This window comes from Girardinichthys multiradiatus, chromosome 11 (genome assembly GCF_021462225.1).
Source record: "Girardinichthys multiradiatus isolate DD_20200921_A chromosome 11, DD_fGirMul_XY1, whole genome shotgun sequence".
Taxonomy (NCBI): Eukaryota; Metazoa; Chordata; class Actinopteri; order Cyprinodontiformes; family Goodeidae; genus Girardinichthys; species Girardinichthys multiradiatus.
The window spans coordinates 3345186-3367429 of record NC_061804.1 but is presented as its reverse complement, the minus strand read 5'-3'; the positions used below and the strand labels follow the sequence as shown (position 1 = coordinate 3367429).

The window sequence follows — 22244 nt, the reverse complement described above, 5'->3', positions numbered from 1 at the left end:
TAGAAGCCAGATTATTGTTTACTAATGCACACAGGGGCAAAGATCAGCATTTTTGGAAACATGTCCAGTGGTTTCATGAAACTAAATTGAAGGTGTTTTGCCATAATGACCATTCTTAGATTTAAAGGAAAAAGTGGAAGGTTGCAAAGCTGAAAACCCCTTCCCAACTGTAAAGTACATGGGTGGGAGCAATATGTTGTGGAGATGTTTTTTCTGCAGGAAGAACTGGTGCACTTCATCATAAGGCATCATAAGGAACAAACAATATGTGAAAATGCTGACGCAACATCTCAAGACATCAGGAAATTTTGGTAAACATATTTTTTAATGGGCATCATCATTGTGGTAATCCTAGCAGACCTAAAACAGGGGAAGTTTATTCTGATTCAATGTCAGACGGTGAGACATGACCAAAATGTTTGGTTTTGTTTTCTGTCTTTCAAAGAAAGTTTTTTAAAAAGGTCCTTTCACAGAGTACTGTGATTAGTGACTTTGGCCAGTAGAGGGCGCCGGCGCACCTCAACTTCCAGAGCAGCATGAAGAGATATGAGAGTCGTCGGGCGGCGCGCTACCGCCATGTCACCTAGAGAGAAACATTTAGCGCTTCTCTCAGTTTTAGGCCTAATTGCTCTAGTTTTTTATTATATACCTACCTTCATTTACGCAACTTTAATCCTATCAGTTTGCTGTTTTGCCTTTTACTATCGCAGTGGAGTGCATCTTCCCGCCAGGTTAGGCCCGAGTCCTCGGGGTGGGCTAAACGTCCCGGCCGTGCTCCGGCGCTGGTTGCCGGGCTGGGAGACGACTGGCCTGTCGGTGGCTGCGCGTGGGAGACCTACAAGCAGCAGCTACAGAGCTGAGCACCGGGAAACGGAGGGACAGTTTAGTCAAAGACCTAGCGAAACCGTGATTTATCGAAGGGAAGCTTTGACAAGAGACTCGTTTCTTTTCAGCCCCCGGGATTTTCTCATGGGGAGTTACATCGGCAAACCCGAAAGTCCAACCGCCGAATCTGGGAGGCCAAGACCCGGGAGAAACCCCCGAGAGCAGCTGCGGGAAAGGCTGGCCAGACCTAACTATGCTGTTTACACCCCGAACAGGAGGCTTTCATTCACTGGGTAATTTAATAACAATATAAATACTTGTCTATCAAATTCTTTATATTTCTAGCCCATTAATCCCTAAGATAAAAGTTTATTGGCAGGTTTAAACCTGTTCACTCGTTGGTTGTAGTTACAGATGCGGCTCACATGTGCAGACATGTAATGGAAAAGCTCTCAAACCGTGGGGCTAAACAGAGGAAAGCTTTTCTAAAATATCACTGAAATTGCGAAATATTGTGGCTAAATATGGCAAAAAATGAACCTTTACTGGCTATATATTCTCATGAACCTATTCAAACCGTATGGGTTCGAGCCTCTTACCATTCTTACCAGTTGTTAGGAGCCTTAGGAGTAGAAACTAGAACATTTAATTACATAAACAACCATTTTTCTACGAGATAACCCCTCTAAAACAGTCAATTAATTACAGAACAACCTCATGTTTCTGCTGCTTTCAAGGAGCACCGGTACCAACTCAGTAAATACCAATATTTCAGAGTAACACTTTCTTGGCATATTTTCTATTAAAAAAAAACACCAATACAGTAGGACTTGGGCATTATATGTTTCTTACATTTTATCCCCCCCAAAAAACCTGATCCACTAACCCGGCTTGATTGGTTGAGAAGATTGAGTTCATTTTTTTATCCCAAAAGCTGAAAAGTCCAAAGTGGGGAAATGTAAACAAATAGATTTCAAAAGTCGGAAATTTAAGGAGGAAGACGGGTTTCTCTCCAAGCCTGACCCTTAAAATTAAATATGGCTGCCTTACACATAAAACTTAAGATATTACTTAGTAATAGCTAAGGAAAATGTGATAAAACCATTATCACAGTTTTTCACATTTTTCTAATGTCATATCTTCAGTCAACGTCAGCTTACATCACGCCGACAGTGAGCTGCAGCAGCCAGTACAGTCTCATTTTCTTTCACTTAAGCATCACAATAAAGGGAAATATTTTTTACATCATTAGTAAAAATTTGTTTAGTATTATTTGTCGAATTCTATGTCTTATTTTGATTTTCCACAACAACGCAATCATTAGGGCCCTACTTATACGTAGATAGATAAAGAAATGTCTCTGTTTTGGGTAGACTGTCAAAATGATCTAATCAGGCTTATCTCCTCTTTGTGACACCCTGAATCAACACCTGACATTCCTCTTTTAAAATAGTTTTCTGTCTAGAAACTTCTGACAGCTTTTTTGCTTCCTCTGACTTTGCTTTTAAACACCTTGTTCATACCTACAACAGCTAAATGTGTCTTCTTCACTCATTAGCCCAACCAGGTAGTGATTTATGTATGGTGCGATCATTGATCGAAAAAAGATGTGATTTTTTTCGTTTGTTTTTGACCTGCTGTTAAATCAAAAAAATCATCTAACTTGATTTCTTGGTGTCTTGTCGTTAATAGGGGTGGCAACTAATGATTATTTTGCTAACCGATTAATTTGTCAACTATTTTATCAGTTAATCGATTTAATATTCGAATAGTTAAAGGTGCTGAATAGGAGATATAGGAGATTTTGTTTTACAGAATTTGAACCAGATGAAGCTAAAGGTCTGTTAATATGCTCCATTCAGAACTTCTCAAGTGGCAGACTAAAAACTACATATATATTTCCTGTACTATTTTGGCCTAATTATTGCTCGGAGTCGGTTGTTCTTTCAGTAAATGGCATGTTTTAGAATCTACTCCAGTTAACGATTATTTGATTACTGAATGAGTTGACGATTATTTCAATAATCGATCGTTTCACCCCTAGTCGTTAGCAGGTAGAAACTAGTGCTAGACTTTGGCTGTATATTTTTACTTAATGAGGAGGTTAAAGCAAGGGAAATATCACCTCCATCATGTCCACCACAGTGAGCCGCTGGGTGCAACGGGCAGGTTCACCATCACGCCTCAGCGTCACTACCCCCTGCAGCAGACGGGGGTGTCCTCAGTGGGAGTCCTGCCCCCCGTCAAGTGGGACGGCTTCAGGAAGAAGAATGTCCTGAGTCCTCGTAATTCCCCAGCTGCCCTCAGCCCCGTCACCGTGAAGATCGCAAGGCCTGAACATAGGAACCCCAGGTCTCATATCATGATTATCCACCTTTAATAACTGTCTTAATCTTATTGTTTAATAAATTGAAGCAGCATTGTTGAACTCCAGCAACTCTTCTGAGGCTTGGCGATGCTGACCAAAGCCGGTCTGTCTCTGGTCTGGTTTATAGTGGGAATCATCTGAGCTGTGCTGGGCTCAACCGGGCCCCTCCGGACCCCTGCTCCAGAGAGAGTGTCCTGAGGGTGTTGAAGGAAAGCCGCAAGAGAGAAGTGGAGGACGAGGACAGGAGCTTCACAACAGAGCAAAGAAGCAAACGAAGGTATCGGACTGAAATGATTTGAACAAGTTGACACATGAGCTCTTTTTCATGCGTTTTAGATTTAGAGAGCATTTTATTCTTACTGCCGTTTTAACTGATAGATGAGAAATGTAGTTTTGTTAGAGGAGGAATTTAATCGGAACAACTTATGATGTGAAAGCGACTCATGGATAATTAATTCTTTGACATAAGAAAAGCTTTTTCTCCGTTTTTACCAAACAAAACTGATTCCATTTGGTTTTGTATGTAGTTCTTTGCTTTTTCTCTTATTATGTTGAACTCTACAATTAAAACTACACCCTGAGTTTTCACTAATCGGTTCTGATTCCCCTCCTCAGGCGTAGTGACAGCGATGGAAGTGCTCACTCTGCCTTTGAGCCTCTGCTGCCCAATGGAGCACCATCCCAGCTGGTCCCCAAGTGAGTCACATTTTGTTAAAGAAGAATTATACTTTATTTTTAAGGTTTTATCTGTGAAGTGTCTCTAGGGTTGGATTGATTCTGCATAGTCTGGATTTTGATCGAAGTGTTTTCTAGATCAGACAAATTATGGAAAATGGAGTATGGAAACACCTGTATTTATAGACTTTGTTACCCAATCCATTGTCTAAAATCTTCATCCATCCAGACATCGATTATGTTTAAAAAGGACTCCTTAACTCTTCAAAGTCTGGATTTTTCACTTGAAAACTGTCAAGGACCCCTGGTATCGTGTGACTGTTTGTTTCAATGTTTTTTTCTTCCAGACCAGGGAGCCTAAAACGAGGCATGACCTCTGCGATAGACGAGACCACTATGAAGAGGTCCCGCACCTCCTCGATCAGCTCTGGTTTTGGGATTCATGCTCCAAGAGGAACCCCTGGCACCAGGAGAAACGCCATCCAAAGCTCCTACAGCTCCTCGGCTGGCCTCAGCCAGGTTTGCTCCATTAGAGTACGGTCATCTGTGCAGAGATAAAACCATTATTCAACGTTCATTTCCCTGTTTTCCTCTGCAGTGGAAGAAACCATCAGCTCCTAGCTCTACTCTCTCCAGCCCTGAGTCATCTCGCTCTCAGACTCCAGAGGGAGCCTCTAAAAGACCCAGGTCTGTCGCTGTCTGATTGCCAACAGTCATTCACTCTGAATCCCAAATGTTGAGTTTTTAACATGTGGCTTCATCAATAGAGAGGAGGACATTCAGTCTCCCAGCTCAGCATCTTCTGTCAGGTCAGACCACACAGCGTTAGACAAAGCTCCTGATACTTGTAAGTCTGATCTACCTCCAGTCTGTTTACTACACAGCTCAAAAAAATAAAGGGAACACTCAAATAACACATCCTAGATCTGAATGAATGAAATATTCTCATTGAATACTTTGTTCTGTACAAAGTTGAATGTTCTGACAACAAAATCAGACAAAAATCACTAATGGAAATCAAATTTATTAACCAATGGAGGCTGATCCAACTTTGATGTAATGTCCTTAAAACAAGTCAAAATGAGGCTCAGTATTGTGTGTGACCTCCACGTTCCTGTATGACCTCCATACAACGCCTGGACATGCTCCTGATGAGATGGTGGATGGTCTCCTGAGGGATCTCCACCCAGACCTGGACTAAAGCATCCACCAACTCCTGGACAGTCTGTGGTGCAACGTGACGTTGGTGGATGGAGCGAGACATGATGTCCCAGATGTGCTCAATCAGATTCAGGTCTGGGGAACAGGCGGGCCAGTCCATAGCTTCAATGTCTTCATCTTGCAGGAACTGCTGACACACTCCAGCCACATGAGGTCTAGCATTGTCCTGCATTAGGAGGAACCCAGGGCCAACCACACCAGCATATGGTCTCACAAGGGGTCTGAGGATCTCATCTTGGTACCTAATGGCAGTCAGGCTACCTCTGGTGAGCACATGGAGAGAAATGCCACCCCACACCATTACTGACCCACTGCCAAACCGGTCATGTTGAAGGATGTTGCAGGCAGCAGATCTCTCTCCACGGTGTCTCCAGACTCTGTCACGTCTGTCATATGTGCTCAGTGTGAACCTGCTTTCATCTGTGAAGAACACAGGGCGCCATTGGTGAATTTACCAATCCTGGTGTTCTCTGGCAAATGCCAAGCATCCTGCACGGTGTTGGGCTGTGAGCACAACCCTCATTTGTGGACATCGGGCCCTCATACCATCCTCATGGAGTCGGTTTCTAACCGTTTGTGCAGACACATGCACATTTGTGGCCTGCTGGAGGTCATTTTGCAGGGCTCTGGCAGTGCTCCTCCTCTTCCTCCTTGCACAAAGGTGGAGGTAGCGGTCCTGCTGCTGGGTTGTTGTCCTCCTACGGCCTCCTCCACGTCTCCTGGTGTACTGGCCTGTCTCCTGGTAGCGCCTCCAGGTTCTGGACACTACGCTGACAGACACAGCAAACCTTCTTGTCACAGCTGGCATTGATGTGCCATCCTGGATGAGCTGCACTACCTGAGCCACTTGTGTGGGTTGTAGAGTCCGTCTCATGCTACCACGAGTGTGAAAGCACCACCAACATTCAAAAGTGACCAAAACATCATCCAGAAAGCATCGGTACTGAGAAGTGGTCTGTGGTCCCCACCTGCAGAACCACTCCTTTATTGAGTGTCTTGATAATCACCAAAGATTTCCTCCTGTTGTCTTTTTCATTTGAACAACAAGATGTGAAATTGATTGTCAATCAGTGTTGCTTCCTAAGTGGACAGTTTGATTTCACAGAAGTTTGATTTACTTGGAGTTATATTGTGTTGTTTAAGTGTTACTTTTACTTTTTGGAGCTGTGTAGTTGAACCATCAATATTCAGATCCATAAATTAATGACATAAAATAAATCATTTTGCATGCAATAAACCTACTTTCAGTTACTGGTGGTACAGATATCATCCCAGTATAGTGGACCAATGCGTTATTAACTAACTGAATGTTCTTTCATTGAAGTTACACAGCCTTATTTTAATTTCCCACCTTGATGCTTGTTGTAGCAAAACAAACTCCAGTCCTCAAAGTCCCAGTAACAACAACGACAGACTCAACTGGAAGTGGTGGGAAGAGAAAAAGAAAGATCCAACTGGTGTCCAGCAACCGGGATGATCAAATCTCTCTGGTAAGGACAGGAAACGATTCATTTCTACACAGTCTGGGAAAATATGGGATTTGATTAGGTCTTAGTCTAAACTGTAAAAAAAGAAAATGTCACGTCATTTCCGCCGAGTTCCCATTTCAAAGCCAGACCACTGCCATAAATTATAAACAATTATTTCTATCTACTGTTTTAAAAAAGGTCTTAAACTGGCAGGACTGTGGAAATATGAGAAAAGTGTTGGATCCCTGAATCCCGAATCGTAACTTGACATCCAGCTCAACAGCGTTTGTCACCTTCACATAATTGTTGACTTGTGGATGTTGTAAACACTGAAATAGTGACAGTTGATTCTGTTTTCTAGAGGACTCTGGATTGAAAATGCGTCTTAAATTCCCATTTTCTGTTTTTGTCAGACTGAGTCACCATGCAGAGATGAGTAGCTAAACGAACTGTCTGGCATCTCTGTAGGTGATCGACAGTATAGAAGTTAAATAAATCCTTAATAAACCTTCAAAAGTCTAATAAAAACTTAATTAAGGAAATTCTGAAACCGAAGGGGGAAAATATTAAGAATTTTAGATGACCTGGGACTTTTGCACAGTTTTACAGGAGTGTAAGAAGGAATGAAAAATGTTGAAAGTTGGATATGAGAAAAGTGTTGAATTTTGGCACGGGAAATGTGTCGGGACCCTCTCCTTCTAAGTTGTAGGGACAAAGATTTCAGTTCGAATGTTTGTGCCTGTTTGCTTGCAGCCTCCACCCCCTGAGCTGGGTTACACCATCACAGCTAAAGATCTGGACGAGGAGAAAAAGGCAGCCATCAGTAAGATCCAGAAAGTCTTGGAGACACCTGGTGAGTAACACTATTAATATAATACATTGGAAATGTTTGTCTTTCGTCTGTTTCGTCTTAGTGTTTGTTTTTAGCCCCAGAACCAGAGAAGTCTGTGTCTCCAGCAGACACCACTTCCACTCAGCCTGCTGCATCTACCGCCACCCTGAGCAGCTTCCTGGCAGGTCCTCTGCCCAGATCCACCTCTGCCATTCCAGTAATCAACCTGGATCCGAGCCCAGGCAGCAGTGCAGCCCCTGCAGTCGCCAACAGTCTGCTAGAGGCCCTCAAGATGAAGATAAGTGTCCCCGCTAGCTCCACATCTGCTGCCAACACTACCACAGGTATGATCTCTAACCTCCAGTTATTTCTTACTTTAGTGCCTTGCAAAGAGCCTTGAACTTTTCCACATTGCATCAGATTATAACCACAACTTCAGTGTATTTTTGGGATTCAATTCAGATGTTACCTAATTAGTAAATATTGTCCATATGTCAGCATTGTGTTTGTTGGAGAACATTAGTGAACAAACCGCATCGTGAAAAACAAGGGACACAACCGTCAGGTCAAGAAGAAGGTTGTGGAGAAGCTTAAAGTGCCTGTGACATCGAAAGATAAATCTAGTTACATTTATGGAAAGGAAACATTGATAAAATATTTTAAAAACTAAATTCATGCCCCTGAAATGAACAGTTGTTGAGATATATGGTCATACATTTCACTAAAAGGGCATTTCCAGACTACGTCTTTGTGATTTGTTTTGCACACTTTTATGACGTCAAAGGGGAACCCCTGCAGGTCAACTGACTGCTGCTACAATGGCAGCAACACAGACAGCAGTGAAGAATCAGATGTTTTTTTAGGGAGGAAGTGTTCTTACCTGCTGAGCCTTCATCCGTTCAGCAACAGCAGCAACAACCTTTTCTTGGATGATCTTTTCCCATCAGATGCTCTGAACATCATGGCTTCAGACTGTGCTTCAACGTTCCCCTTCATCTGTAAGACATCCCGACCTCTGACATCATTTCTCTTGCAAATTCAGAGATTTCTTGTTCGGAACAGTTTGCAGAGGAGTCCTCCGATCACAACTGGCTGTGCTTGGTGGGACCAGCCCATCTGTCCCTCATCAGTTTCCCAGCTCTGATCCAGGCAGCTCTGATCCTCTTCACTTCAGGAAAGCAGTGGAGACTAACAGCCACTGTCGTAGTATTGCTGCCACCACCAGCAATTTACCGTTTCACCATATTAACGCTGTTTTCAGTGCAACTTAGCTTCTACCTGAACCGTTTATCATTGACGCTCACACGATGAACGACCGGAGACTTCCCCTTTGACGTCATTTCCGGGCAACTTTGGACATGCAAAATTTAGCATCAAAATTTGCTTATTTAGTCTCACAATTGTCTTTTGTCACATCTTTAATCCTAATATGATGTCATTTACTGCCCGATTCCGTCCATATATAGATGTTTTATTTTATTTTATTTGTAGGAAAAGCGTGTCACAGGCACTTTAAAGCAGAGTTGGATTTGAAACAAAATCCAAATGTTTTTCAGAGCACCGTTCACCTTTAAAAAATAGAAAGAGGCATGGAACATGGCTGTCCACCGAAACTGACAGGTTCATTAGGAGAGACTTAATCAGAGAAGCAGCCAGTAGGCCACATGGTAACTCTGGAGGAGCTGCAGCTCACATCGGACAATCTGTTGACCGGACAACTAATAGTTGTGCACTCAACAAATCTGCCTTTAAGGTTCGACCGAAATTCAACTTTTTGCCCTACATGGAAATCAAACAGAGCACAACACCCTAAAGAAAGCACTCCCAAAGAATAGACAAAGTTGTCTTTCTCTACGGTCTGTTTTACAGATTATGATCCAATAGAACACACAGAGGTTTGTCACATGACAATGTGAAAAAGTTATTGTGGGTTATTTTGAACGGCTATGTACGATCCCTGGGTCTTCACTTTTGTCTGGCACGCATTTCTAATCCAACTGTTCTCTTCTTGCTGTGTCTATAGTGTCTGTATCAGCCACACCTGCACCTGCCATTACCTTTAACCTGAATGCATCGACTACAGCCCCCACAATGCCCCCTGCCTCTCAGTCTCAGCCCTCCTCTGCAGGTGTTATGGGCCAACCCTCTGTCTTGAATCAGGTGCTGGCTCAGGTCTCTAAGGTACCCACTAGCATCCCTGCTGCATTTATGACAGGGCCAACCCTGTTTGGGCAGTCCAGCCAGATCAGCACCACCTCTGTTCCTTCAGCCTCCACCGCAGTCACCACGGCTGCTGCCCCTGCCCCAGCAAGCAGCTCTCAGCCTGTCCGGAACACAAACCCTCTTCTGACTGCAGGGTTCAAGCCCATCTTTGCTGCTGCCACAACCACTTCCTCAGATGCAGCTTCTTCAGAAAGCAAACCCCTCGACCAGACTTTCAAGCCCATCTTTCCACTGCCCTCCTCCATCTCGGCCACCTCTACAGCCTCCACCCTCTCTGCGAGCAATACAACGTCAGTGTTCGGTTTGACGACAAGTAGCTCCACAATTGCCCGACCTTCTTTCTCCGGCTTTAATAACACCTCTGCTGGCACCGCTTCTCTGGGCGCCGTCACAACTACCCAGCCTGCAGTCAAATCAGAGACTAAATCCCTCTTTGGAAGCTGGTCCACACCATCCACAACCAGCAGCAGCTCTGCCTCAGTGCAGCCTCCTAGTACAGGGAGCACATTTCAGTTTGGAGCAGCGGCCACCACCACTGCAGCAACAACTGCTGCTCCTGCAACTACCACCTCCAATACGACCGGCTTCAGCTTCGGAGCCACGCAGCCTGATCCCCAAGCTCCTAAAGTGTTTTCCATCGGTCAGACCACATCCATCCAAAACACAACCAGTGCTTCATTTGGAGGCTTCGCTATGGCCAACACAGTTTCCACTGCTGCCCCAACCTCCACCACCCAGTCCACTTTCGCCTTTGGAAAGCCAGCATTTGAGGCAACAGCGGCACAGCCGACCTTCAGCTCTTCATCGGCCCCTTCAAAACCCTTCACCTTTGATGCTGGCGGAGCATCCACACCTGCAGCTGGTGCCGCCCCAGCACCGGCTTCGTTCACCTTCGGGGCTCCAGCTGCCACCGCCACAACGGCAGCTCCTAGTTTCGGGACTCCAGCTAAACCAGCATTTGGAGCCAGCTCCACTGGTTTTGCATTTGGCACCAATGCAGCTCCTTCAGCCCCACCCCCAGTTCCACCAAGTTTCGGCACAGCGACGCAGACTCAGAGCTCCTCCTCGGCCTCCTTCGCGTTCGGAAGCGCTGCCCCTCAGTCGGCTCCGTCCGGGTCAGCTCAGCCTGCGACTGGTGGGTTTAACTTTGGAGCCAGTATGCCATGCCCCCAGTTTGGAACTCCAGTTTCCAGTAGTCCAGCCCCACAGATGGGAAGCTTCAACTTTGGTGCTGCTGCTGCTGCTTCAGACAAACCAGTTTTTGGTGAGTTCTTCAATGAACTCATATTTGTGTTTGTCTTCTTGAAATGTGGGTTGAATATTTGCAGACCGTAAATGACCAAACATTTTTTGATGTACAATATGGCACAAGTTGCTATAAAGTCCTGTTTGACTTGTAAACATCCCAGTTTGTAGGCCTTCCATTAGGGAAACATCTAAAATGCACCGAGCTATGAGAATAATTACATTTCAAATCCTGTTGTCTTGTTACTTTTGGAATCATCTGGTTTTGCAGGGTTTCTTCAACGTCTTAGAAAATGATAAAAGTAATGCCTAAAATTTTAGACCTTAACGTCCCAAAGTCTTACCTTATATTTATACATTTTTTCCATTAATTGCCATTTATTTTGACAAATGCGCCGACTTTAAAGTTGACTTTATGCTTTACTGTAATTAGGTGATCAGGGTATAAAAGCAGTCAAGTCGCAAAATCACCAACTTCAGTTGACAAAGTTATTTAACTTGCTTAAGCTCTCAAATAAGGTAAATATAAGTTATTAGATAAGTAGATAAGATGACCTATTTTTTTATAATTCTTGTCAATCTTGAATTTAAATCATAGAGGTCTTAGAAATGAACCTGTAGTGGTGAAGAATGCAGTTTCTTTCCCAGCTGGAGAAAGTGTCTTGAGTTTTGTGCGATTCTCTCTGCAGGGACGTTGACTCCGTCGTTTGGCCTGGTTGCTACTCCGGGCCCAACTCCCTTTGGAAGTCCTGCAACTCCAGTCCAAGGCTTTAACGCTGTTCCCTTCGGTAGGTTATAATGGTGGGCTGCTTTTCAGGCCAGTTTCCTGTTGACCAGCAAAAGGCAGAAAGTGCTGCTTGGTTTTGGCTAATTTGGATTTTTCTTAAAGAAGTTTACGTTTTATAGAGCTTCTTCTGTTTGTAAATGGAAATCTATAAAGTTAAAGGGCTCCAGAATATTTACGGTTTCGGTATAAATCATGTCCTACGACCTGTAGGGTCGTTTTTAACTCTTGAGATGTCCTTAAAGGCTGCCACCGAGCCCAGCTTGGTCCATTACAGAAACTAAACGCTCTTGAGGATGACAGTTTTGGTCCGTTCAGCCTTCTGGCGATCTGCAACAAGTCTCACTCTCTCTTGCTTTAAATTTCTTTACATGTCATCATATGTTCTTTACTCAGTAACAGTATCCACACCAACGAATGTGGCGCTTGGGTATGATGTGTTCACTGCTTTAGATCCTGTCGTATTTTACTGGTAGGTTTAAATAGTTTCATTTCAGACATTAAGTTGACAGATGCCCCTAACTGACGTCACACTTTACTGAATCATGCAGGTTCCTGTTTTATTAGCTAAACTTGAATTGTGCAAGCCTGGTTTGTTTAGTCAGTGGTAGAAAATGTACAGAGAAGGTTAATAACTGAATGTTATTCTAATGCAGTTGTTACGTTTCTATTCTATTGCTTTTCCAGTCTAAAGTCCAGTAGAAAATAAAGTAAGAATGTATCTGGTTCAAAGCAAACATTTTGGGTCTGTGTACAAATGAGCAGCTGCCATGTGTTTCTACCTGCGTAGATGATCTAGGTTTTTGTTTCAGTAGCACGATGTGTCTCTAATGCTCTGTTTGTTACCACCATGCAACTACTGCAAAATGATTTGAAGTTCTAACTTCATACTGAAGCGTATTTTTACATTTACTAACCCAAGAAAACTGAATTTTACGTTATCTGTTTGGCCATTTGAAGTGAAATCTAGCAGATTTCTGTCACCTGTTGGTGCTGAAGCCTATGAGGATATTTTTTCCCGTGTAATGAGGTGACACTCCTCAATAATTAAATTGGATGACAGTTTTAATCCACCTGAACCAAATGTGAAAAGGTGTATTTTACTTCTGGTCACAAACTGTAATGCTCTTTCCATCGTGTAATTCACAGGCTCTCCTGCGACCCCCACCTTTTCTATTGGAGCTGGACCGAAGCCGTCTGGAGCTCAGGTACGAAGGCTGCAGGCACGAAGGCAGCACAACAGGAAGAAGTAACCCATCGAACGCGTCCCAACACCGTTTTCAGAGGACGACGGCTAACCTGACTAACACGGCTCCATGATTTTAGCTCCAACATCCTCCAATCAGGCTGCCACATCCCCTCCTTTGTTTCCTTCCTGTCCAGCAGCAGTGTGTGCTGGCCCAGAGCATTGGGTTTGCAGAGGAGTTGGAGCTTCCTGAGTTCATGCGGCCTGAATGAGGGAATGTCACAGCGGGACGAAAGGATCCACAACAATGTGCTATACTTGAAGAAAGAGAAAACAGACAGTCGAGTTGTTTGATTCTGAACAAAAGTATATCCAAAGTTTCCTTCTCTCTTTACACAGACACTCCCACTGGTTGGTCTCGAGGAGAAAACTGAGCCTCGGCTCAGACATTTATTTTTTTATGTGATCTCTGGTTTGTATGTTACCGAATGTTTGGGTGGATTGAGTCTGAACAGGAGAAACGCACATCTGATTCAGACGAGGTACACGAGTGAAATGTAATTGCATTTAAATTATTTTTGTAATTGGCTCTCTGACCTTGTAAATGAATGAATGATGTTTCTGCATTTCAAGAGCAACTTGGTTAATGTCTTAATGAAGTTTTTAGCAGGCGCTCGTGCTCTGGTTTCATATCAATATTGTCAACATTCCCAGAGTCCTCTCATGGATATCCGTTTTTCCCTTTATCCTAATCCCTGTTTTGTTTATCTGGAGCTTTTCCCAACACTGATGTAAGTACCGGGTCAGTTTGTGATTAGGATGACTACTCCTGACCTGTGCAGACAAACCAAAGCCAACTGTTCAACTCCTTGCCTGTGAAAAGAATCTGTGATTTCACCCTTAAATGCTGAGACGTGTGTGTGTTTGTGCCAGACTACCTCTTTTTAATTCCAGGCACTGAAATATTTTTGTTAATCCGTAGATTGGATTTTAATTTTAGCCACCGATCTGTGTAAATGGTTTAAAATATCTGCACAACGCACCACCACGATTTCAGAAACATTGTTGTTGCAGTGGTTTACAGAATATTAACCTGACACGAGGTTATTTTCAAACACAGACTGAATTGGGACTGTTTTGTACTCGCTTATGACAAACCGTGATGGATACAAGGAGGTTGTTTTTAATGTTTTGCACCATGGTTTCTGGAATTTTTGTCGGGTCCTTGTTTCATGTCGACTGTTGCATCAAAATGGTCTGTTTCTCAGTAATATTCACTCTCATGTGAAACCTGAACAGTATCTGAGTTAGTTTCTAATGATTTTGTTTTTCTGAATTAATAAAATCAGAGTTTGAGATGTGAATGTTCAATCTTGTACACATAAAACTCTTTTAAGTTATGAGTGTGCTTTTCTGCGACTGGGCGATGGTGGCTTAAATGACTTGTTTGGTAACTATTTTCTTTCTAGTTTCGTCGGAAAGGAAATACTTTATTAAAATGTGTAAAACAACAATGCTGTGATTTGTATAACGTTGAATGTTGTTCATAAATGAACCTTTTGAGTCCCTGCTATGATGTCAGGATTTCTGAGAAATAACTTGTTTTGAAAATGAAATAATTTCTTATCAGCTGCCCAAGGCCTCCAAGCCTCTGCTGGCATATTTTATAACTACAGAATTACCCAAAAATGGTTAATCGACAACTTTAGGTAAACATCTGACTCACTTAACTCTGCTCCAGAATTTACCTTAAAAACAAAAAAGGTCTTGGGATATTATGTAACTGTATTATTGCCTCAAAAATATCTAATTAGGTGGCTGTTCTGGTGTGCAGATTAATTTTTTGGAACTGTGTTCCAGAATTATAACATTTTTTTTTTGCATTGCCTGACTGACCTAAACGAGACCTTGCACAAGTAATAGGAATGTCTTGTACTTCAAACATTTATAATTTCCCAAAAAGGCAAAATTTGTAAGTTATAACTGGGACTAATGTGGCTCAGGTGGTAGGAGTCCTGTTCGAACATTGTAAAAAAAAAAAAATAATAAATTTCATTTTAAACGTCCCTAAAAATCTTAAATTGGTTTAGAACGTCAAGTAAATTCCTGGACTCATTTAACTGCGATCCACGATGTTTTGTAATGTCTTGCTGGACTAAATGAGATCTTGGACAAAGAAAATGTCGAGGTGCAAGCAAAGTTATTGACTCATTTAAAACCACTGCAGATATTTTGTCTGGGATTGTGTTGCTGAACTAAAAAAGATATTGTGCTAAAAAGGAAAAAGTCTTGTTTTGTTTCTTTATAGTTCCTTAAAGATCCTGAATTGGTGACCGTTGAGGACTCCAGGTAAACTTCTGGATTCCTTTGACTTGATTTTTTGGTTATTGTCTTGGTAACCTTCCTATAAAATAATAAAATATCCACCAACTTTTGAGTTGGATTTCCAGTGGTTTTTAGTCCACAGAACAGTTTTCCACACCGTGTTATTCAGGGTTAAATAAAATAGAAGCGTAAAAGCATAACGAAGGTGGCTTCATTTCAGGATAGCATTAACACTTTTTAAGGATCAATTCTTTAAACAAGCAAATATGAGGAAACATATTTCTACAAAACTTTGTTGTTGCCCATTTCTATAAACAGTGTGCTGAACTTGTGTATAAAACACAGGACTTAGTAAATGTAATAAATAATACTACAGCTACAACAGTTCATTCATACATTTCAGCTTTAAAACCATCCAATAAGTAGGAAACGTTTTTTTCTTTATTTTACTGGCAATACTTCTAGTTTACTTGAGCTGGAAGGCATTTTACAGTTACATTCCTGTCCTTTAGGTGGCACTGTAGTCTGTCATAGTTGGTTATGGTGCATTTGTGTAAAAGCGGAAATCATATATTTAGATTTTAAGTAATAATATCGAGTATTTTGAACTGCTCTTGTGCAAAATTCATTTGTATGAGTTCCCCTAAAAGATTTAACGAATGGCGTAAAACAGCATAACCAATGAACAAAATATTTTTTTATTATTGTGTCGGTATTTTAAACCATTCTTCGAAACTGACAAAACAATTCTCTAATTGTAGTGCTGGTGTTTACGAGTTGAATTTAGTAGCCTTGAATGCAACATTCAAAAAATGTCAATCATGAGCGCATGCGCTGTGTCCTATTAGAATGGGCTAACTGTTAGCGTAGTAAAAATTACGTGGCAGGAATATTTCAACATGGAGGTAGCTGCATTGGTTGCCCTGACTTTATTATTGGGTGGACTGGTTATTCTAGTCGCTTTAGCGGTGGGGAGGCGGAAAGAAGAGATAAAGGAGGAATCGGAGCAGGCTGCGGAGAGTTCAGGTGAGAGAACCGCGGAGCTCATGTAACCAGAGTCGGCAGCGCTGACTGATTATCAGCTCGGTCTGAGTCCGCCGAATGAGCAGTCATTCATTCTTCATTTCATTCACCCTGTAAAAGTTGTTGATTTTGTCTTGAATATTCACTCTTAATTTATATAAATTGATTTTTTTTTTTCAAAGATAGCAACTAACTTTCAGGCACCTGCTACTGGCCAATCGCGAAATGTTTTATTAACGGACCAATGAGATCCCAACTTTCTGCTGCGTAACAGCTCTGTTTCATTCATGATAAAGTTCAGAAAGACTGGCAGGGAACGTTCATTAGGAACTGTTTATGTAATCAGTAATAAGAAAACAATGGTTAAACATTATAAATTAAACCGTAATCTGTTTTATTGAAGTAAATAATTTGCAAAGATTTAATTGAAGTTCTGAGCCTACAAAAACAAATGTAGCCATTTCTTATGTTTCCTTTTGTTCTATTCCTTACTGTCTGTCCTCTTTTTTTTTTTTTCAGGTTAACCCCTGAACACTTTAAAATATCTCTCATAATTTCATGGTGAACTTTTGTATTGATAAAGAGATGTACAACAGCACCTTTTTCAGGTTTAACTCTGTGTCTCTAGTTTTATCAATGTAATGAGTTAGCATCAGTGTCATGGATAAAACACGATCCAGTAACATTGTGATACATGGAAGAAGCACTGTGATTAGAAAAAATATGTTCTGCTTTTAACACTGTTAAGAACCCAGTTCTGCTGGCGTGTCTGCAGCCAGCAAGCATGTTTCTGACTCCATTTCCGGTTTTTTCCTCCATCTGTCTTGTTTTTACATCTAATGCACAGGAAATGCTCGGGTTTTCTGTTCTGTAACAGATAATCTGTCATAACGGACATTAAAAGTGTTGTTTTGTACAACTTCTTGTGCTTTAGCTGAAGCCAGTGCTGCGAAGGGCCCAACGTCCAAGAAGCAGAAGCAAGAGAAGCAGCGGAGCCGCAAAGACAAACCAGTACAGCACAGCTTCAGCCATCCGCTGCTGGCAGCTTCACTGAAGGTAAACTGGGAACACTAAAACTCAAAGACTTCAAAAAACTGTCCTTTACGGTCATCTTTGTAGATTTTAACACTCCAGAAGTCTAAATTGGTACTCACCATTTATAGTAACTCATCAACAAACTGCAGCCTGAAAAACCACCAATTAGTTAATGACGTCACCAACACAGGCTTTGTATCAAAAATGGTTGATTCATCCTCAGAGATGCAAATATCAGAGCATTGTTGTTGTTGTAAAAGATTTCCTTCTTCCCTGACAATACCTCACATGATCTAAGATATAATTGCAATCGCATACTTAAACATTAAAGACTCGTACAGTTTACAGCGAGAGCACGATTGAAGACAAATCAAAACCTAGAATTTATGACACGCGACTAACGATCTAGTTGAGCCTCCGTATCCTCCAGTCTAGAATCCTGAAACGGTCTGTTCACCCTAGGAGAAAAACCTCCTTTGGGATCAAAAACTATAAAAGATACCAAATCCTTCAAGTAGGTCCATATTTTCGGGCAGCGTTTTAAAATATTCCTTTTATCGTCATCTGTAAGACCTCTTCCAATAACTGCAGTTTTCTGTCATTATTAGCCTGGATTAATTAGTCCTGCACAGATTAAGTAATGTTGAACTTATATCTGAAGCAGAGACGTTTTAAATGCTCAGTGCGTTATGTGTGTGTGACAACATGAGTTAGAAGGTTTTGGATGCCTTTGTTATCAAAGCGTAGATGTTTTATTGGTGTTGTTGAATTTAGTCCAGTTATGTAATGTGATAGAATATGTATGTGTATCATTTTCTCATCCTGTGCTCTTTAGGGCCACAGTGGGAATGTCACATGCCTTGATTTCAGCAGTAATGGGAAATACTTGGCGTCCTGCGCCGATGACCGCACCGTCCGGATCTGGAGCACCAAAGACTTCCTGGAGCGGGAACACAAGTGTCTCAGAGCTAACGTGGAGCTGGATCACGCCACGCTGGTCCGCTTCAGCCCAGACTCCAGGTCTCCTCCATTATCCAAACTGTATTTACTCCCTCGTGTTAAGCAGGACATGTGAAATACTGGGAGAACTTCTGGAAAATATACACACTATGAGTGACAGCTGACCTTTAGTGAGAGTTGCAGTGTTAACCTAGTCAAGCATACAGTTGGTGTCAAACATCACTGTGGTCGTAATCGTTTAAGAGCATGCCTGTTAGATCCTCCATAAGTTGACCATAAACAGAAACAAACAATCTTGGTAATTACTAAACTGGTAAATACTAAAGGGACAAAAATACTAAACTGGCCAGCTGCCACGGCATCTCAACCATCATGAGGTTTTCTGGCGATTGTGTGACGGGGGTTTGTGTTTTTCTTCCGTCAGCAGCAGACATACACCGCCCCTAAATACATCTGCAAAGTAGTAAAAATAGCTGAAAGGCAACCATCACGTGTCCAAATAACCATGAGAACGGTGCTGTGACAGACAGAGGACCAGTTCTTTGTAGGGGAAAAAAGCTACGAGAGACTGTCCACACACCATGAGGGATGTTTGTTGTCAGTTACAGCAAACCAACAACTTCTTGAATGAATCAGCGACTTAAACCTGGCTGAAAATAAAACGTTTATCGGCTCGAACCTGTTTAGTTCTACAATGTGTTCATCTAAACCGACCGGAGCTGTCTAGCTGCAGCACTGAGCTCATTCATAGCTCAGTGCTGATCAATATAATGACGTGAATATGCCATAGCTCTGATCACATTCAGAAATCATCTCCTCGCTGCAAATGAAAGCCACAGTTTAGGGGAACTTTATATATCACAGCAACATACAGATGAGGCCGACCCATATGGCTGGCATGGCCCGGCTCAGGGATGACTGTTAAATACCCGACTTTTCAGTCAGCTCTCTTAGAAAAGCTCGCAGCGTAGTGAGAACTGGAACCGGCACTGGCGCCGCATGGTTCCTCCTGGTTTCCCTCCGTAACACTGAGGCCAGCTCCGTGCAGAGCTCCAAAAATAATTGCCCTGGGCAATCTAAAGCAGCTAATAAGACATGCATCATCATGTACCAGCAGATCAGTACGATCTCTGAAAAAATGCTCCCTCCGACTTCTTCCATTGGCGATGTCCTCCAGCTGTGACAAATCTGCCATCGTTCCACAGTTAGGAGCAACCTTAGCAGCTATTTATGGACGTGTGTGATTGTCTCCAGCTTGTCCACCTTAGGAATCATCAAACCTGACTTGTTTGGAATGAATCTGCTGATTCGACACCGTTTTCTGTTTCAGTGAAAATGAAAGTGACCCTTAGATGATTCACTTTCATTTTATGCTCCTCAGCGCACAGACCGATGCGCTTTTCCATCTACAGGTGACAACAAAGGAGGACGTTTCACAGTTTATATCCAAATGAGGTTGTTTCCATCTTTTCCTGAGGTGTGTTACGTTATTGTGTAACAAGAAATGTGATTTCAGTTTCATCGCTCTGGTTTAAACCATAACAGCTCAAAGTCATGAAAAAACATCAGGTTTGATGCTCCGTGAATTAAATAACGCTGAATGAAGTCCTATTTCAGTGCATTTGGAGCAGTTTTGGTTTTTTGTAGTTTATTATTGTCGATTGAAAAAGTTTGCGTAGTTTCTGCGAATTTTCACACGACGTTCATTTTAGTCTATGCCAAGTTGTGCGGAAAACATTGCGCCGCAAAGTTTTTGTGCGTAAATACAGGGCCGTGTCACGGCTTTTTGAGATCTTTGAGCCTACTTCGTGTTGTCAGACAGGTTCTTTAAAGCAGTTTCTTTATTGTACAGGTCAGCCAGTAATCAGGCCCTTGGTGCGACTAGTGAAACTGAACCAAACAATCCTGTTGATCACAGTCAATGAATGATCTAACAAGAGGGGAGAGGGGTATTTACTTTTCCATTTGGGATTAAATTAGTTTGGATAGTTTTTTTTTGTTTTGTTTTTTTCATTTAATAAATTGAATTATCCTTTTAAAACAGCTTTTTGTATTTGACCTGGTTTTCATGTTCTTAAAATAAAATCTGGTCGATTTCAAACATTTAAATGTGACCAAAGAAAAGCAAAAACAGAAGTAATCAGTCAGTTAGGAGGCAAATACATTTTTCACATGCTGAAGTAAATATTAATAAATGGAGTAAATCTCAGATGCTGAGCAAGATGTTTGATTCCTTCACCAACATCCTGTTTTTCTCCTGCAGGGCGTTCATCACCTGGCTCTCCAATGGAGATGCTATTCGTATCTTCAAAATGATCAAGAAGGATGACGGGACCTTCAGCTTTAAGGCCGCCTCGGAGGATTTCCCCCAGAAACACAAGGCCGCGATCGTCAACATTGGTATCGCAGAGACGGGTACGGAACACATCAATATGTGGTTGTAGTCTCGTGTGGTGGACAGCACTTTTGCACAAACATGAAGATCCTAATTTCTTCTTCTCTGCAGGCAAGTTCATCATGAGTGCCTCCACAGACACCACCATCCTTATCTGGGACCTGAAAGGGGAGGTGCTGGCCTCCATCAACACTAATCAGATGACCAATTCTTATGCAGCCACCTCCCCCTGTGGCAGGTCAGGCTCAACCCAACAGCTTACCTTTCCACCAGAAACATTTATTGCAGCACTTAATTAGATTTATGGAGCTTATTGAGAGGACTTTGTACTTCCATCATGCTCTTTGTCTATGTCCTCAGGTTTGTAGCATCCTGTGGCTTCACTCCTGATGTGAAAGTTTGGGAGGTTTGCTTCGGAAAAGGAGGAGAGTTTAGAGAGGTCACCAGAGCGTTTGACCTGAAGGGCCATTCTGCAGGAGTTCATGCATTTGCGTTTTCCAATGACTCTCACAGGTAATAAATATTTATTTCTGAATCTTTGTACTTTGGGATAAAATAAATGATGCAGCATTCAAAAAACACATTTTCTTTCTTTCAATACTTATTTTATGTATTTGTAGAACAAATATATAAGAAGACCAAAACAGGTATTGGACAAATATGGTGCTTGATTTCTAAAATAAGGATTTTTTTAGGAAAAAATGAAAAACTTAACTTAAACATTTAAAGAAACAAAGCAAGGTAAACTTTCCCAAAGTATAGTACTATACAACAATATGCTGTTTTAGGTTGTCTTTTGCAGTGTCTTTGAAAAGTATAACAGAGCTTTGTTTTTCTTCTCTTTCACTGACCAGAATGGTGACGGTGTCTAAAGACGGAACATGGAAGCTGTGGAACACAAATGTGGAGTACAAAAAGCAGCAGGATCCGTACCTCCTAAGGACAGTTCCCTGCTCCTCCTCCGACGGCAGCAGAGTGGCCTTGTCTCCGGACGGTCGCGTGGTTGCCATCAGCGACGGCTGCAACGTGACGATGTTCGACGCCACCACTGGGAAACTGGAGGAAGAGCTGCGTGGCGTCCATAGCGAGGAGATCACCGACATCAGATTCGACATCAACAGTCGCTTCCTGGTGTGCAGCGGAGACAAGGCCATCAGAGTGTTTCACAATGCGCCGGGTTACCGGGCGGCCATCAGGGACATGCAGGACATGCTGAAAAAGGCCCAGAATGAGGCCATGAAGCAGAGACTCCTGCAACAGATCAGAGAGGCTCAGAGCGCTCTGGACACTGTGCTAGCTGCTCCCACTGAGTGAAGGAACGCACAAAGAGCCACGCTGGGATGGTCAAGATCGGCTCTCCTTTTTCTGTCAAGAAAATATTCAAATCTGCATGTCGTTTTAATAAAATTATCTTTTTATGGACGGATTAAAGGTAATGTGTTCAAACATGTTGTTTCGTTGAACTTTTTCTTGGTGATCATCAAACATGATGAGGAAAACTGCCTCATTTACTACACTTTTCTTACTGCGTGTCACCAAAAGATGATCATCTTAAAATCTTCAAATTCATTCATGTCTATTTAAAAAAAAAAAATGTAGGAAGGAAGTTCTGCCCAGAAAGTGAAAGAAAACTTCAGGTGGGATAATCTGTTTACAGAACAACTATATGTGGTGTGCT

The 22244-nt window shown here is 42.2% G+C and overlaps 2 protein-coding genes across 3 annotated transcripts; both read left to right on the top strand.

Moving 5' to 3' along the window:
- Positions 1-509: 509 nt before the first annotated feature.
- On the top strand, positions 510-14342 carry pom121 (POM121 transmembrane nucleoporin). 2 transcript variants are annotated; one of them, XM_047379384.1, is made up of 13 exons: positions 510-1118; positions 2971-3177; positions 3321-3470; positions 3809-3889; positions 4216-4387; positions 4467-4555; positions 4636-4715; positions 6458-6579; positions 7312-7411; positions 7519-7734; positions 9414-10877; positions 11548-11646; positions 12792-14342. In XM_047379384.1, exons 1-13 carry the CDS (start codon positions 547-549, stop codon positions 12893-12895), a joined length of 3456 nt encoding a protein of 1151 aa, XP_047235340.1. In that variant the 5' UTR covers positions 510-546; the 3' UTR covers positions 12896-14342. The 2 variants fall into 2 exon arrangements, with proteins under 2 accessions (XP_047235340.1, XP_047235339.1); XM_047379383.1 differs by having other exon boundaries at positions 511-1118; positions 7486-7734.
- A 1629-nt stretch (positions 14343-15971) lies between these two features.
- Positions 15972-22012, top strand: tbl2 (transducin beta like 2). Its single transcript, XM_047379364.1, has 7 exons — positions 15972-16179; positions 17111-17232; positions 18047-18231; positions 20435-20586; positions 20678-20804; positions 20927-21079; positions 21421-22012. Exons 1-7 carry the CDS (start codon positions 16053-16055, stop codon positions 21878-21880), a joined length of 1326 nt encoding a protein of 441 aa, XP_047235320.1. The 5' UTR covers positions 15972-16052; the 3' UTR covers positions 21881-22012.
- Positions 22013-22244: the final 232 nt, after the last annotated feature.

Excerpts from the sequence above, each read along its gene's own strand:
- pom121 (XM_047379383.1), top strand. The coding sequence starts at position 547 with ATGAGAGTCGTCGGGCGGCGCGCTACCGCCATGTCACCTAGAGAGAAA. Across the intron at positions 3,471-3,808 it reads GAGCAAAGAAGCAAACGAAG|GCGTAGTGACAGCGATGGAA; the intron begins GTATCGGACTGA and ends TCCCCTCCTCAG. Across the intron at positions 10,878-11,547 it reads TTCAGACAAACCAGTTTTTG|GGACGTTGACTCCGTCGTTT; the intron begins GTGAGTTCTTCA and ends TTCTCTCTGCAG.
- tbl2 (XM_047379364.1), top strand. The coding sequence starts at position 16,053 with ATGGAGGTAGCTGCATTGGTTGCCCTGACTTTATTATTGGGTGGACTG. Across the intron at positions 16,180-17,110 it reads GCAGGCTGCGGAGAGTTCAG|CTGAAGCCAGTGCTGCGAAG; the intron begins GTGAGAGAACCG and ends CTTGTGCTTTAG. Across the intron at positions 20,587-20,677 it reads CATTGGTATCGCAGAGACGG|GCAAGTTCATCATGAGTGCC; the intron begins GTACGGAACACA and ends TCTTCTCTGCAG.